General features: G+C 52.0%; 1 protein-coding gene across 4 annotated transcripts; it reads left to right on the top strand.

Annotated features, from left to right (window-relative positions):
- The first annotated feature begins 509 nt into the window (after positions 1–509).
- Positions 510–17,167, top strand: nsd1b (nuclear receptor binding SET domain protein 1b). 4 transcript variants are annotated; one of them, XM_037467658.2, is made up of 25 exons: positions 510–675; positions 801–904; positions 2,680–3,623; positions 5,702–5,840; positions 6,221–6,393; positions 6,597–9,612; positions 10,068–10,180; positions 10,342–10,600; positions 10,811–10,911; positions 11,318–11,354; positions 11,482–11,711; positions 11,822–11,959; positions 12,072–12,195; positions 12,282–12,482; positions 12,594–12,773; positions 13,155–13,311; positions 13,416–13,621; positions 13,714–13,826; positions 14,086–14,232; positions 14,352–14,474; positions 14,560–14,676; positions 14,781–14,922; positions 15,070–15,176; positions 15,313–15,514; positions 15,649–17,167. In XM_037467658.2, exons 3-25 carry the CDS (start codon positions 2,697–2,699, stop codon positions 16,410–16,412), a joined length of 7,716 nt encoding a protein of 2,571 aa, XP_037323555.2. In that variant the 5' UTR covers positions 510–675; positions 801–904; positions 2,680–2,696; the 3' UTR covers positions 16,413–17,167. The 4 variants fall into 4 exon arrangements, with proteins under 4 accessions (XP_037323555.2, XP_062414021.1, XP_062414023.1 ...); XM_062558037.1 differs by lacking the exons at positions 510–675; positions 801–904 and adding an exon at positions 1,578–1,749; XM_062558039.1 differs by lacking the exons at positions 510–675; positions 801–904 and adding an exon at positions 1,771–2,401 and having other exon boundaries at positions 2,684–3,623.
- The last annotated feature ends 171 nt before the right edge of the window (positions 17,168–17,338 follow it).

The raw sequence follows: 17,338 nt of genomic DNA, 5'->3' as shown, positions 1-17,338 counted from the left end.
TCTTTTCGTGTGTCTGTGTTTTTTTGTAACCGTGGGAAGTGAGGAGCCGGTAGATCCACGGTGATGTTCACACTTAACAGTCCTGCACGCGCTCGTTTCTCCCCTTTTCGGCTGCATCCGAATCTTTATAAGAGGAGGAGGAGGAGGAGGAAGAGGAAGGGTTGCTCGTGTCGATCACTACCGCCGTTCCCCGCATCGCTTCCCGGGGACACGAGTGAAATGGTGTGTGTGTAAGAAGAGGAGGGGGTATTTTTGTTCTAAACCTGAAACAACCCCCCCCCCCCCCCCCCCGTCCACTCGGTCCACTGACACAGCGTCTCCAAAACCTCAAAAATCTCCCCCACGGAAGAGCCCAACACGCCAAAGCAGAGACCTCGCAGCTCAGCCACCCCCCCTTCTCCCCCCTTTTCTCCCCCCCTTTCTTCACAGCGCACAATCGACACTTAGTTGCCATTAAATGTTACATTTGATGGGCAGTGAGACGTGCTTTTGGCACATACAAACACGCACACACACATGGAGGAGCCCCCCCCACCACCACCACCTTGTCGTGGCACACAAACGCTCACGAGACAGGGGCTTTGGGAGGCATTCCACGCAGGGGAAATGTTCCTGTCGATCCCAGCAGACCCCGAGCGGCCACCACAAGCACATCCGGGGGCTCCGGGGGAGAAGGTGCGCTTTGGGGCTCGGTTCCTCCGCGGCTGGGTGAACTTTACGTCGGGCACACATTAACACTTTGTGGCCTGCTTCTCTTTCTCTCCCCCCCCCCCCCTCCTTCTCTCCCTCCCTCCTCTAAGGCTGGAGGACTCCATTTTGAAGGGACCCGGCGTGCAGCCAGGGAGACTCTACAGCAACTCGTCTCAAGGAAAAAGGAAGCCCATCTTGTGCTTTTTTTTCCCGGGTAGCCCGCTGCTCCTCTGACGTGTTTGTGGTGGACATTTTTGAATGACTTCTCTCTTATTTATTCATTTAATTATTTAATTCCGTCTCGAGGCGCATGTGTGCCGGCCCAGGTGCATGACGGGGGTGTGGGGGGGGGGGTGGTGGTGGTGGTGAAGAAGGCGTTAGTTTGTTTTCACAAGTTTGACACGTGACATGTCCATGGTGACGGCGGCCTGGTTCAAGCTACTAATTGACTCTTGGTAATTAAGGACAGGGGCGGGGCTCCGTTTTGGAGGTGTTTCGTGGTTCTACGGCCTTTTTTTTTTTTTTTTTGGTTACTGTGAACTATTTGTCTTTTCCTAGGAAGAGAGATTTACGGCCCCTCATGAGCTCCACGCCGAGGACCGCATGGGGGGGGGGGGGGGGGGGGGGGGGGGGGCAGGCGGTGGTGACGACGGGCAGTGCGCACGGCAAGACAGAGAGAGGGGGCAGGAAGGACATATTCCTCCCAACAGAGCAGACATCCACACGGGGCGAATTTTAAAGTTGTACTTATCATAAAGCAGAGTGGTGGTGGTCGGAGGGAGGGAGGGGGGGGGTTGGGGTGTTCCTGAAGGAGCGCAACACGCCTGAATCTCGATTCCAGGGGCCGCTGGACCAGGCTTTAGCGCATGTAGAGAGGAGGAGGGAGGAGGAGGAGGAGGAGGTGAGGGGGAGTCAGTGAGTACGTTTCACAGGATCCAGGCCTAGTAGTGTTGCCGCTGGGACTCTCCTCATCCGCTTTCAAAAAATCCGAAATTGGCTCCTTTAAACGCCACAATGTGCGGATCGCGGGTCACGTTCGCGGTGGCCGACACCGGAATGGTAAGATTCTCGCGACGGAGCTCGTGTCACTCGGCGTTTTCTCCGTGATTTCTGTTGTTTGATGCACACATAGCCTGCATCTGTTCGGGGAGGGAAAACCTTGTGCAAGTGTGTGTGTGGGGGCGCGCGCGCGCCTGTGCGTGTCTTTCGCGCGTGTATTTGTGTGTTGTCGAACTTGTTGTATGTGGCGTTTCGTGTCACCGGTCTCGTGCAAGCATGCAGGCAAACGAGCGGAAAACACAGACACACACGCGCGCGCGCGCACACACCCACGCACGCACACGCATGCAGTGGCACACATCTCTGCGCGTGCACGCGCGCGAACGGGTCCATTTTATTTCCAGTGGCCGGTTGCAGCGCCGGCGTGTATGACGGTCGATGTTCACATGACGATATACATTGCCTTTATCATCCGCGTGCGCGTGTGTGCACGGTATGCACCAGCGTGAGTTACAGCCTGCTGACCTTATCCCACTGGATGTAATTTTCATCATATCGCGATAATTTTTTTTTTTCTTTCTCAAAAGGCTTTAATCCGCCGGGTGCGATGTTCGCGCAGAATGTCAAAATAAAATGAAAATGTCACCTCAGGTCGATCGGCTCGTCGTCAGTGGGTCTGTTTACGTTCTATTTTGACATCATGTGAAGGCAGGTTTGTGTTGTATTTAACGGATTTGATGGCTTAGCTCTGTCACTTTTTAAAAAACCCACCTCCCTCAACCCGCTGCCTGGGATAACTTTAGACAAGCTGCAGTGCTGTAGTGACAGATTGTAGATACATGCTGTGCAACAAAAAGGATGATTTTTAATGTAGGGTTGTACACACAAAATCTACAGGTACACAACAAAGCCTCCGGTGCAAGGAAATATTTGCGTAATATTTTGTTAATGATTTTTTTTCTTCTTTTTTTTTTCCCCCCACGTTTTCAGGGAGGAACGATGGCAGCATGAGTGGGCCTTACCGAGGCCCGGGCAGGGACACTCATCAGTCCGGCTGCCCTTTGACCCCCGGCCGTGACCTCTCCGCCCACTCCGGAGCCCCCAGACACCATGACCACAGGGTCGGGCTAACCATGTCTGCCGCGTCCTCCTCCCTCAAGCACGCGTCCGTCTATGGGTTCACTCAGAGAGACCACTCGTCGTCCTCCTCCTCCTCCTCCTCCTCCACCTACAGTCCTCTCAGGAGGCTGCAACATCTCACCACCATGGTGAGCCAGCCGGACCTGGTCCTGCCGGCGAGGGAGCCAGAGAGGAGCTGGGAGTGGGGGGGGGACAGGAAGGACCGGGGGAAGGGGATGGAGAGAGACTCCTGGGGGGACTGCACCGGCGGTGATTATTCCGCCGCCCAGAACCCGAGCCGGGAGGAGGGCTTCGGTGGCTTCTCCGCCGGACAAAAGCGGCCCGCGGTCCAGGCCCGAAGTAGAGACGCGCCGGCGGGCAATCGCGGCGACCCCGTCGAGTCCAAGGCGGAGGTTTGTTTCTCGGGCCCGCCCAGCCCGGCCTTCTCGCTCGACAGCAACAGCCCCTTCGCCAACGGCTTCCTGCACTTTGAATCCTCTCTGTTCGAGGAGGACGGCGACGATGGGGAGGAGGAGGAGGAGGAGGCGGCGGCGCAGGGGCCCGGGTCGCCCCTGGGGGGGGAAGCGTTGCAGGACCAACCCGAGAACGCGGGGATTGCTCCCCAGTCCGCTCCGGGACACCTCAACCCGCCGCAGTCCAAGGACGCCGCCGCCGCCGCCGCCTCGTCTGCCAAGGTGGTCACCCGCTCGCAGTCCTCGGGTCAGCGCAGGAGATACTGGGATGGCTCGGATGACGAGTGGGAGAGCGGCACCGAGCTGTTGCTGCTCGGGGATTTTCCCTTGATGCATTCATTGGCAAGTTTGATCCGTTTTCCTCCGCGTAAACCGCTTTCCAGTCAGCGTCGTTATTCTTTTTCGGCAATACCAGCATCTCGTGTTAGGTAATGAAAGAATGCGAACCTCGTGCATGGGACACTGAACACCTTCACCTGTTGTCACAGAGAATCGGCACAGATGAGACCAGTGCCTCTTTTTTTTACAAACCGCTAAAACAAAAACAAAAAATTTTTCCCGGAGAGTTTTTTTAAAACTGAGGAGGGCATCATGGAGGGAAAGAGGCCAGCGTGCTGGGTAAGGTGAAAGGGACAGGTGTCTACCGAAAGTTCTTCTAAGAGGCCTGCAGGCTGCAAATGGCGGCAATCGAGGTGCTTAAAACCCGCAGAGCTCGATTTGAAAAAATCCCACTTCTTCTCTGAGGCATAAAGTGGTCAAATCTGATAGATGCAGTGTGATTTACACGTCATGGGGATGATATCATTTGATGTTCATCATGAATTTACATATATAAATAATCATGGGAATCAATGAAACCCCGGAATTTTGCCTCGTTTAAGTTTACTGCAGTTAATAATTCCCCTTCTTTTTGTAAAACAATGATTTCTTCCTTGTGGCTTATATGTTGAAATAATGGATTTACAGAAGTTTCTGCAGCCACTTCTTTCAACTCCTCTGTTTTGCTTTACAAGGTAACAAACATATATAATGTGTTGTTTAGGCTCAGGTGCTGTTAGGTGAGTTATTCTCACTCCGGGCAGAGCAACACTAGTTGTTTTTTCCTTTTGTTTAGACTTTGCGCTAAGCTAACTAGCTGCTGACTGACATAACAACCGCATTGGCCTTCTCATACAAGTCTCAGCAACAATGTGAATCCGTGCTTTCCCAGAATGTCTGGTGTAATTGTTTATTGGCCCGGCTGCAATCTAGTTTTGCTTTAAAATTGTTGTAACCAAAAAGTCCCCGTTCCAGACATAGGACCAGTTTTATTTCTGCTGAATTTACCCCTGCAACTGAAAAACCTATACAATCACTGATTTAAAGAGGTTAGTAGTTCATGAGCCTGCCTATTTCTTACAAAGATTCTGTGATAGAGCGAACAACTCTGGAGGCCAGCTTTCCCCTCAACTTCCTGTTTTGATAACGAGCAAAGCTAATCACATCCTGTCTGTAACTTCAGACCGATATGAGAGTGCTATGGACTTTCTCGTCCAACCTTCAGCAACAAAGTGAATAAGCTTTCCCAAAATGTTAGTCTAAGCCTTTGAAATGACATCATAGCACGTGTGTGTGTGTGTGTGTGTGTGTGTCTCTGTGTGTCACACACAGTGACTCTTCAAATACTGTTAGTCACTATCAAGGATATTTTGTCCTTGGACAACTATAGATGGATTTCACAGCCACAAATCTTATGACGTATTCAACCTGGAACTCCTTACAGCTCACGTTTCCGTCTTTGCATCTCATTCGAATGAAGCCCAAACTGGAGCTTGATTTTTTTCTTTTTGGGAATCTTTCATTGTTTTAGTAGGGCCGTCTCTCCTCGCTCGAATGGTCTGCTGCTTCGTCTCAGTCAACTGAGACTACTCAAAAAGTCGTTATTTAGGATTTTTATGTCGAAGAAACCATTTGAGCAATGTTGAACAAACTTTTTGAAGTGGTGCTGTTGTGTGATTCTTTGTGCAGAAACTCCGTTTAACAGATCTGTCAGTTATATCAACTTGATGTTAGTTCACTTTGAATTTCTATGGTCGAGGCAAGTCGACCTAGTTTTCAGACGAGCAGCAAAACAGTTCAAAGGCCCAGAAAAGTCTAGGATGATGGAGCAAGGTTAAAATAAATCGTACACGTCAACAAATCCTATTTTGAACTCTTGATAGCATTCAGCTACTTTTAGCCTATAGCATTTTGCACCAATACATTGGTCAATCCTTACATGGATTATGCAATGTAGTAGAGTAATTGCACATCAGGGGGTCACAATGGAAGCAACAAGCGACCAACACACCTTCTGATCAGTTGAGGACGCCCAAGCTGTCTTTCTTTCACTTGTCTGATTGCAGTTTTACTTTCTTCATTTGTTACGTTGCTGACAGCAGAACGGCCCCAAGAAAAAGTCTTTGCCGCCTTTGAAGTTTTTAGAGGGTGAAGTTATTTGGGCAAAGTTCAACCGAAGACCATGGTGGCCGTGTGAGGTGACCGTTGACCCGACGCAGGGAATCTACCACAAAGTGAAAGGTGGGCCGAGGCAATGTTGACTTATTGTGCTAACAGTTAATTAACCCTCAGCTGGACAGCAGCGCATTAATGGTTATTAACAATACAAAAAGCTGATGGTAAGATTGTTTGGTTTGATTGAAATTGCTTTGTGGCATAACACTGGACGCATGCTGAGGTGCACGTTTAGAAATGTATTACTAGAACGGTTTCAGAACGCCCTTAAATTATCGTGATAAAAAACTATTATAAATTAGTACAGTATTTGTATTTTTCATTGTCTAAAGGTCCAGGTTTCTTGAATTTGCTTAGATGCCCCACGGGTGTATTTCCTGTGCAGGAATGGCGAATTCTTAAATCTCATATCATGACATTGAGGCTGATCTTTGTTGTCGTCTCAGAGCCGAGTGACCGTCCCCGTCGGCTCTACCATGTCAGGACCTTCGGGGAGCCCGTGGAGCTCACCTGGGTGGAGGACAAAGCCACTCACGGTTTCCACGGAGGCTTCGAATTTGAACAGCTCCCCTTACTTCGCCGAAGGGGGAAGCAAAGGGAGCAGAACTACAAATACACTGTAATTACTATTTCTAGAATGATGTGTCACTGGTTGCATGCTCAAAATAAAGAGTTGGTCTAAATCATCGTCATTGCTGGGTGATCGTCATGTTAGACAATAAAAGGGAGGTTTTGGCCTCGTTCAGGAATGGTTGTATTTACACTTCAGATCGGACTCTGTGCAAAGATTTGAATATTGTTTACCTTTTTATCTTTCTGCAGATTGCAAAGCGATTTCAGGACTCTTGGAAATCCAGTGTGGCAGAGGCTGAATTTGTTCTCCAACAGAGACCTAAAATAGCTTCTTTCATTCCTTCGTCTATCGAAGATGCCTTCCAGGACAGTTCCACACCAAAAAGAAAGAAGAAAGCCCATCCAACCTTTCCTCCTTCCACTTTACCCACCCTTCCTGAGACATTGCACATTACCAATGGATCCATTTCATCCCCAGTTACAACTTCAGCAAAGACAAGCACTTTAAGGAAATCTACTGGAAAGAAGCAACCAAGTAAATCGTCAAAGGACACGAGTAAACCTGCTAAAAATATGTTGCACGATACCACTGAGCAATCAGATAGAGGCAATGAGGAGTGCCCCTATTCCGACCTCGACTCAGTCCCCAAGATCTTATGTCCAAACGCACTTGAACGCCAGTCAAAGTTAGCTCCTGCTCAGCCACTTGTCAAAGAGGTGAAGAAGCCGCCAGAGATTCAAAGTGGTCTTTGGTTCAGTAAATTGGGCAAAGACAGACGACCCAAAACATCCAGCCCGGTGTCCAACCGCACTCTCTTTAGTAAGGTGCCCTGTAAGAAAAAGAACTTGTGTGCTTTGAGTAAAAAGTCAACGGTTCCTGGTGCGTCGTCCTCGGGCGGTGGTTCCGGTGAGCCGTCCTCGGGCGGTGGTTCCGGTGAGCCGTCAGGGTGGTCGGACAAGCATAAGACCCTGGTACCTGCTGAAATAAATCAGTCACCTGAACGGACGGGACAGTTGAGGTGTAAAGACCCCCCGGTTGTTGATGAGCCAGTTTGTACCACCGGTAGTCCCGCTGACCAGTCCGAAATGCCAGACGAGCAGAGGCCGCTTTTTTCTTCTGACACTGGTGCGACCTCTGAAAAGCGCCAATATTCAAAGGGAGGGCTGACAAGTGATATTGTTGCTGGCTCAAAGTTGAACCAATTGGGTCTCTCAAGTGTGAAAAGGGCCTTAGAGCCCAGCCCAGTAAGTTTCATAAATCAAACCAAGTTGAGTGTAAAGACAGTCGGTCAAACTACACTTTTTGACTCCGTGGCTAATAAAGAAGTCCATCTTACTGACAGGATTCCTGACAAAGCAGGGAAAAAAGAAACCAACAAGAATGCAGGAGCCACTTTGAACGTTGATACCACTGACCCATTAGCACGTAAGGAAAAACCAACGAGTCAGGTTTCTAAGTGTAGGCTGCCCTTTGTCAAATTGACACCCAAGGACATAAAGAATAAGAAGTCCCTGGACTCCAGTGTAACCGCTGATCCCAATGACCGTCCTAGATGTAAAAAGAATGGGAAAACCCCAGATTCCGTTGTTACTAAACTGACGTCTAAACCGTCGGATTGGGTTGACGGCAAGGCAGGTCTCTCCGCGGATCAGGGCCTGGGTTCAGAACCCGTGAAGGTCGCAGTGAAGAAGTTAAAAGCAAGCGGCGGGACCGGTATTCTTCGCCTATCGTCCGACTCGTGTCCAGGTAGAACTATGGTCGCCTCTGACGTGGCACGTGTGTCTGATGAATTAGGTGGCCCGGAAACTGTAAATGTGACCAACTCATCCTCTGACCAATCGGTACAGCCACAATGTAAGAGGCCTCCCGCATCCACAGGAGCCAGCGTGCCCTGTGAACAGTTGGGCGGTTCCAAGCAGAACATTACATCTGCTGGTACTTTGGATAAAAGTCCAACTTCTCAGATGCACGGCGATCTAGTGTGCAGGAAAGCTTCTGCCTCTGGAGGCAAACTCAAGAAAGTTGTCCGCAAATCAAAGCAGGTTCTTGAAGAAGTTGTTCTTCAGGAGCAGCCCGCTCACCTCCCGGCCAGTAACCGTTTGATGACCAGAGCCCTGAAGGCCATGCAGGCGGCGGATCAGAAGAAGCGGGAAAATGCCCGAAAGGTGGCTCAGCAGAAAAAACTCTTGAATCCACACGGAAAGGACGAGGAGGTGCGTAGTTCTGCCCGTAATTCAAAACAGGACATTTGCACCGAGGCGAAATCTCTTAAATCTCGCAGTAAAAATAGCGAGTGTGATCAGGACACTCTTTCGAGCTGTAGCAGCCACCGTTCGACGTTTTCTGACCCGGCTGACTTTGATGTTGGCGTAAAGATTGAAGATGAAGATCTCTCGGTCTCCTCAACTCCACCAATGGACTTCATACCCCTGACTTCTAGGGTAAAGGCAAAGAAGGAAGATCATCCCACTGGCATACCCTCCTCGTCCTCGCCTCCCTCGCCATTTTCTTTTATGAATGCCTTGAAAAACGTGGAAGAGGTATCCTTCCAGTCGGTGACAAGTGATGGCCACGGAAAACCCATCTCTTTCAAAACCGACACAAACTACAAGTTCAGCACTTTTCTCATGATGTTGAAGGACTTGCATGACACGAGGGAGCGAGAGGGGACGCCCCTAGAACTGGACATTGGGCCACCGAGCGCACATGTTAAGGAGGAACCCTTAGTGATGCCCGGAGAGGCGTCACCCTCGGGCCATGATCGGCAAACTGAAGATGTTTGTAAAAATCTGTATTTAAGTTCAGACCAAATTGAAATCAAACACAGTGAGGAGACCACAAGTCCGATGCCCAAAAGGCCCTACAAGAGAAGGAGCAGCTCCACCGGGGTTAAAAAGAAGTCCAACCACAAAGTGCCTTGTCGCCCCGCCAGGTCTGGACCTGGTTTCCCTGGAGTCGATTCCGTGCCGACCGCGGACCTTCCGTCGGGAGCGGACTGCTCGCCGGGAGTCCAGTCCCTGTCGGGCGCGCAGGCCAGCAGCTGGGAGAGGCAAGCCGTTGGTGGTGAAGGAGTAGTCGGCGGGGAGATGGAGGAGGATAGGTGGGGCAGAGTAAATGAGGATCTTCAGGACATTGTGCCTTTGGAGCAGAGGGGGTGCGACTCTGCACTGCGTCTGGAACAGCCAAACGGCCTCGCTGCGGACGGCACTGAGACCACCACTAGCTCGATGCGTAACACTGGAGAAGGCGAAAAGGCTCCGAAAGGTGAGAGATGTCAATGGCACACAATGTCGAGAAAAACATTGAGAGGTTGTAGTTATTGTAGTCTGGCTCACTGTGTTGGCTTTTTTCACAGACATGAGATACACATGTTTAGATCCAGGGAGACTTGCACTGTCCTAGGATCTATATCTAATATATTAACGTGCATGCAGCATAGAAATCAAAGAACAATACACTATAAAACAAGTCACTACATCATGCTCATGACAGGAAACCACGCCTGATGTCCTAGTACTGTAGTTATATACAGTTTACCGGCAAGCTGGATTGGGAAAAATTGTGGTTAGTGCAGGTATCTATAGCAACGGTTCTCAGTATGGCTACATGCTAGCATTTAAGCAAACTCAAAAACTTTCTTTGTGCAGGAAGCGGTGGAATAAGGGTGATAGTATTTAAAAAGCTTGTGTCTGCTCTTATTTATCTTTCTTTTTTTTTAGCACATAAACGAATCAGAAAACCAAGCAAGAGGCTGATTGAATGGACCGAAGAGTACGATCAGATCTTCTCCACCAGGAAGAAAACCAAAAAGCCTCCCGAGTTGATTGGAAAGGTAAAACGCATACAAAGTAAGGTCTGGTGTAGTCTTATAGTTTGATGTTGTTATACATGAATATTACAGCATCCAGTACCACTCGTCTCTACTCGGCAACACACAAAGCCCGAATCACTGATTGACCACGAAAACCCCCCCCCCGTCATTTGATTTCCCAGGACGCTCAGCCCGCCGTGGCCACGTCCGAACCCCCGGGATCGGACAGCGGCGCCCAGGACCGGCCGCCAACCGTCAACCTGCTCCCCGAAATACAGACTCCGCCTCCCAAGGAAACGGCCACGACGGCGCCCTCTGAACTGGAGATTCCCAGCGCCGAAAACGCATCCCCACAAGATGCGCCGGTGCTTTCCGTGGACACGCTGACGCCTCCTCCCGAATCTGACCTCTCGCTGTCCGAAGGCGTCGTCAAAGACAGCGGTGAGGACGTCTCTGTGTCTCTTTCTCTGCTACTTAACGGTCTTCAAAGTTAGAAAAACGGTCTGTTTGTGTGGACACACAGACGTTACATCCATATGTGACCATTGCCTCAAGAGCATTGACGAGGTTTTGGGCTTCCGTACCAAACCGGGAAAACCATTTGTAATTGTTTTTAAAAAAATCGTAACAATGATGAATTTGTTTTCGCAGTCAATGCTCCCGTATTGGAGAAGAAGCGAAAGAGGAAACCCACCCAGAAGATCCTGGAGTACTCTTTGGAGGCAGAGGCCTCAACGGGCCCCAAGAAGAAGGTAAATGTTTATCTGATGTGTGTATATTTATTCATTTTTGGTACATCCACAATAGTTGAGTTTTTCCATTTTTAGGTAAATTTATTTAGTTTTTTTATTCCCTCTCTGAGGAGGCATTTGTTTGTTTTTGTCTCCCATCTATTAAACTAAGTCACAATCTTTTTTGGGAAGTTGACGAAGGATTTGTATAATATATTTCGTGATCATTTTCATCTCAACAGGCTTTTGGGAAATTAGCTCTAAACTCTGTCGGGATTCAGCGATTGATCGACTTTCAAAATAAGACAGTCAATAGTATGTTGGATAGACATAATAGTTGAGACCAGTGGAGAAAAACAAACCACGATATTGCGAATTAGGTTTTTTTTTGGACTGGAAACAGTGTTAATTTTGTCTCTCATCACAGGTGAAAACACTGAAGAACAACTCAAATCCTCAATCAGGTATGTGAATCATCAGTGTGTATTTATCTGTGTTTCAACTTATAGTAACATCTGATTTAAAATTTAGTTTGAGGGTGAAAAGTACTTCTTCTTCTTCTCATGAGCTATTCCGTTCGTCTCCTCGCAGATTCTGGACGGCCATCTTTGACGCCGAAGCCTAAGCCTCTTGCAGCCTCCGGTTCCACAGCGACCCCCGCGGCGCCGTCCGCCTGTACGCCCCCGGGCCCCCGCCCTAGATCTCCTGCCCCCTCCTCCCCGGCGCCGGCCCCGCCCAAACCCGCCGACGGGGAGACGGCATCATCGGAAGACGTCGCTGCTCCTCAAGCGGAAGACAGAAGGGACGCGGCGGAGTCGGAGGTAGTGTCTCCCCCCCCCCCCCCCGTTTGATACACATGATAATATAATATACCTTTTTAGTAATCTAATCACAGGCTCTGATTCATTGCTGCGTGGGTTTGTCTCTCTAGGGGGACGTGTCCGGCTTGGATCAAAGCTTCTCCTCAACGAAGGACTACTTGTCGCTGTGCGACGACCCACTTTTACCCTCCAGGAAGATCATCGGCGACCGAGGAGGCCCCGCCTCCATGAAGGAGAACATCTGTCAGGTGATCTCCGGAAAACCTCTCACGCTGTCGCAAAGGATGTCGCAAAATGTCTTCGCGTCGGGTCTTTTGGAGAGGGTTGTGTTTATTTTTTATTTTTTTCTCCTCGCCTCAGGTGTGTGAGAAGACGGGGGAGCTGCTCCTCTGCGAGGGCCAGTGCTGCGGAGCCTTCCACCTGCACTGCATCTCGCTGGCCGAGGCCCCGAAAGGGAAGTTCGTTTGCCCCGAGTGCAAATCAGGTGCGGCCCCCGTGTGTTTCACACCTTCTTCTGCTGCGTAAAAAGCATCACGCCTGGATTTTGATGCGAAGGTTTGTCTCCCCAAGGCGTCCACACTTGCTTCGTGTGCAAAAAGCGCGGCGAGGACGTGCGGCGCTGCATGATTCCCGTGTGCGGGAAGTTCTACCACGGCGAGTGCATCGCCGGCTTCGCCCCGACGGCGCCGGTGAACCGGGGCTTCCGCTGCTCCATCCACGTCTGCCTCACCTGCTTCATCAGCAACCCCAGCAGCCCGTCCGTCTCTAAAGGTAAAAACCCCCCGGAGGGGCCCGGCGATCTGGACCGTCCCGCCGCCGCCGCGCGGGCTGGCCTTTCACGCGCCCTGACCCGTGCGTTGGTGGATCCCCCCCCCCCCGCAGGTCGCCTGGTGCGGTGTGTGCGCTGCCCGGTCGCCTATCACGCGACGGACCTCTGCATGGCGGCGGGCTGCGCCGTGCTGTCCAACAACAGCGTCATCTGCCCCAACCACTTCGCCCCGCGCCGCGGCGTCAAGAACCACGAACACGTCAACGTCAGCTGGTGCTTCGTCTGCACCGAAGGTGAGGATTTAGTGGCCTCACGCTCGGATCCGGTCAATAGAAGGCAGCAGAACAATCTTCTTCATCACATGATGTGCTGCTTTTTTGCCGGGTCAATATTCAGCAAATATACAGCTTAATGTTTTTATTTACACATCCAGAAGCTACTTAACAACACCATGACTCATTCAGTCTTTGTTTACTTCCACCTGATGAGTTCAGGTCCAATGTTCTCTCTCTCTCTCGGCTCGATATTTGCTCCCCACTCAACTCCGAGGGGAAATAAATGTACCTTCAGCCGCTTGATGTTTCTCTTTCTCCGCCAGCTGGTTTTTCAAAGATCGCCTTTCCTAGCTTTGCATAATAAGCACAGCTGGTTCGCTTCCTCCTCCCGTCCTGCAGGGGGCAGCCTGCTGTGCTGCGAGTCCTGTCCGGCCGCGTTCCACCGCGAGTGCCTCAACATCGAGATGCCCAAAGGCAGCTGGTACTGCAACGACTGCAAGGCCGGGAAGAAGCCCCGCTTCAAGGACATCCTCTGGGTGAAGGTGGGCCGCTACAGGTCAGTCTGTTTTTGGACGGATCTCGTCGAGTTAAAAAGCAAGTGTGCAATCTGGGAGGCTCTGTGAGTACGTTAAACACATCCGCTCCACCCGCTCCGTGGAGGTGGTGGCCAGCCGAGGTCAGCCATCCCAAAACCATCCCGGAGAACATCCAGCGGATGAAGCACGACGTCGGGGAGTTTCCCGTTCACTTCTTCGGCTCCAACGATTACCTGTGGACGTACCAGGCCAGGGTCTTCCCTTACATGGACGTGGACGCCAACAGCAAGGAGAAGATGGGGAAGGGCGTCGACGCCACCTACAAGAAAGGTGCCTCGTGGCTTCTCGCGCCGTCGGTCGGTCGCATCTCCTGGTCGTACCTGCTGTGTTGACTTAAGTCTCCCCCCCCCACCCCCCCTCAGCTTTGGAGGAGGCGGCGGTTCGGTTTCGGGAGCTGCAGGCCGAGAAGGAGCTTCGGCAGCTTCAGGAGGACAGGAAGAACGACAGGAAGCCTCCGCCGTACAAGCACATTAAGGTCAGTGCGGGGCGAGGTCTCACTTTAGGTCTCGCGCGGTCTCTTCAAAGGGAAGCAGCGGCCTCTGTTTCAGGTTCGAAACTAGTAGAAAAGTAGAAGAAAAAGTCCTGTCTCTTTAACGAGGATGTTCCCCAAAAATACTTGTGTTTATTTAAGCATTAAGGTACGAGAGGCTGTACTTTATCGTCCAATAATGTAACAGTTCGAGGCCCGGCGTTGTCTCCTTTCACCTTTTTTTTTAATTTTTTGACTGATGCAGGTGAATCGACCAATCGGGAAGGTGCAGATCTTCACGGCCGACCTGTCGGAGATCCCGCGGTGCAACTGCAAGGCGACGGACGAGAGTCCGTGTGGGATGGACTCCGAGTGCATCAACCGCATGCTGCTGTACGAATGCCACCCGCAGGTAGGGAGACGCCCGCCGTCCCATGACGTTAGCGGGAAAACAAAATGTTTGGTCAGGACAGATTTTTTTTTTTTTTAAATGACCTGAACCTGAGCTCAAAGAGGCTGCATCGTTTGCAGGTTTGCCCGGCGGGCGAGCGCTGCCTCAACCAGGCGTTCAGCAAGCGTCAGTACAGCCAGGTGGAGATCTTCAGGACGCTGTCTCGAGGCTGGGGGCTCCGCTGCGTCCACGACATCAAGAAGGTGACACCTTCGGGCGCCGCCGATTCCCCTTCTCAAAGCAGGCCAAATGATGTCACTGACGTTTTTGTTTGTTTTTTGCCTTCAGGGTCAGTTCGTGAGCGAGTACGTCGGCGAGGTGATTGACGAGGAGGAGTGCAGGTCCAGGATCAGACACGCCCAGGAGCACGACATCTGTAACTTCTACATGCTGACTCTGGACAAGGTGTCACCAAAATGTGGTCAACCGGGCCTGGAATTAAACTCTGTCTGTGCTGGTTCTGTAGTGTTTTATTTACCCCCCTGTTTTCTGTTCCCTCTCGTTCTCAGGACCGGATCATCGACGCCGGGCCCAAGGGCAACGAGGCCCGCTTCATGAACCACTGCTGTCAGCCCAACTGCGAGACGCAGAAGTGGACGGTGAGCGGAGACACCCGGGTGGGACTGTTCGCCCTGGTCGACGTCGCCGCGGGTAAATGAGGAGACGCACGGAGCGCCGCTCTCTCGCGGTGGTATTAAAACGTCCCGCCGTGGAGAGAGAGAGAGAGAGAGAGGAGGCCTCACGCGGAACCGGGGGCGGGGGCTGGGGGGCGCCCCTGTGTTGTTTTTCTCTGTGCAGGCACGGAGCTCACGTTCAACTACAACCTGGAGTGCCTGGGCAACGGGAAGACGGTGTGTAAGTGCGGGGCGCCCAACTGCAGTGGCTTCCTCGGGGTCCGGCCGAAGGTGAGGGCGGCGCCGCTGGGCCACACACAGAGACCCGGGCGGGAGGGACCAACGTGGAGTCGCCCCCCCCCCCCCCCCCACCAGCGGTTTTATTAAAACTGTTTCTCCCCCCCCCGCCCCCCTCCTCCGAAACCAGAACAACCCTCCGCCCGACGACAAGGGCCGCAAGATGAAGAGGAGGGGCCACGGCAAGAGGAAGAACAAGGCGGTGGTGACCAAAGAGCGAGAGGACGAGTGCTTCAGCTGCGGAGACGGGGGACAGATGGTGTCCTGTAAGAGACCCGGCTGTCCCAAAGTCTACCACGCCGACTGCCTCAACCTCACCAAGAGGCCCGCGGGTCGGTGGCTGAGTGTTTCACGCCAAAAGGCTCCTTTTCACATCGGTCGAAAAAAAAAAAAAAAACGATCCGATACAGATGTTCTGCAGCAGCTGATTCCCGTCTTTTCCCTTTATCTCCCGTGTTGCCCGCAGGTCGCTGGGAATGTCCGTGGCACCAGTGCGACGTCTGCGGCGAGGAGGCGGCGTCCTTCTGCGAGATGTGCCCCAGCTCCTACTGCAACCAGCACCGCGAGGGCCTGCTCTTCATCTCCAAGCTGGACGGCAAGCTGTGCTGCAGCGAGCACGACCCGTGCGGGCCCGACCCGCTGGAGCCCGGGGAGATCCGGGAGTACGCGCCGGGCCCCGGAGCGCTGACCTCGGGGCTGGGCATGGCCGTCATCCCCACCGCCGCTTTTACCGCCGCCGCCGCCGGCAGGGAGGTCCGCGAGGTCGGCGGGCGCCCCTCCGGGTCGCTTCCTCAGTTTTCCCTCCCGGTGCCCATCACCATTCCCGTCGCCACGCCGGCTTCCTCGCCCCCCCCGTGCGGCTCGGACCCTCCCAGCAGCCCCCCCGTGTACGACCTCCCGCACTACTCGCCCATCTCCTCGTATGAGGAGGAGAGGGATGTCTTGGAGGAAGAGGAGGAGGAGGAGGAGGAGCTGCTGGAGGAAGTGGAGGAGGAGGAGGAGAACGAGCTGGGGAGGCAGACATCAGTTTCTCAAGAAGAGGATGGAGAGGCGGTGATGGAATATCTCGAGATCAAACAGGACGATGAGGAGGAGGAGGATGATGAGGAGGACGATGAGGAGGAGGAAGACGAGGAGGAAGACAACGAGAAACAGGAGGACGAGGAAGATGACGACGACGACGACGATGACGATGATGATGATGAAGACGAGGAGGAGGAGGAGGAGTGACGCAGTGGATTGTGACACATCCGCACACAGCGAGCCCTCCCAGGGAAGATGGACCAATCACAAGTAGCCCAGTCCGTCACTGTTGGAGGAACATTTAGGGCAAAACTAAATCAACGCCTAAACAAAGTGTTCAGAAATCCTATAAATAAAACGGCAAAATACTGTATAGAACCGTATTTATACACCGACTTTTTGTATTTATTTAGTTTTGTCCTAACGGTCGTTCCTCGGCACGCAGTGGCTTTGCACACTAACGCTGACTGCACCTTCGTACGCGAGATCTGACAAAGACGATGCTCTGGAACTCCTACGTAATGTACAACTTGAACATGTGTTTCACTCCAATATACTTGTTTTTCTCACAGACATCACCCGCTGTTTTTTTTGTTGTTTTTTGGGGTATTTCGGGCAAAGAAAAGACTGCACTGTAACCGTAGCTTCCGGTCAGGGTGACGGGAACTCTTCCCGCCTTCATCCCACGGAAAAGAACCGGGGGGGAAAAAAAAAATAACATGAATTCCTCCAAAATCAGCTTTTCAAAACATTGAAACAGCGGAAACGTGTTCCTCGTGGTTCCAATTATCGGCGCGATTAAAATTGTAAGAGGCGCCTTTCGGCCTCCGTTTACTCCCGTCTCCCAGTTCCTCCCCGACCATCTGATGGTGCTGCGACATCGGTTTCACCAATAAAACGATTCTCAACATTTGAGCATTTCATGCCAAAAACAGGGAAGGAAAAAAAAAAGAAAGGAAAAAGTTTCTAAAAACGGACTGATTTCTGTGTCCGAGACGCAGAGACAGCGTCCGCTCCGTGAGGCAGCGTCGTGGCGGTACAGATTCCCGCCACGACGCTGCCTCCCCCCCCTCCCCCCCCCGTGTATGTTCTCTCGCCCACACGTGTTTTTTCTGCTCTCGTCTTCAAGCTGG

The sequence above is a fragment of the Pungitius pungitius genome, chromosome 16 (assembly GCF_949316345.1).
Source record: "Pungitius pungitius chromosome 16, fPunPun2.1, whole genome shotgun sequence".
In the NCBI taxonomy this organism is placed as follows: Eukaryota; Metazoa; Chordata; class Actinopteri; order Perciformes; family Gasterosteidae; genus Pungitius; species Pungitius pungitius.
The sequence above is the reverse complement of the archived record's forward strand: the minus strand, read 5'-3'. Positions and strand labels throughout refer to the sequence as shown.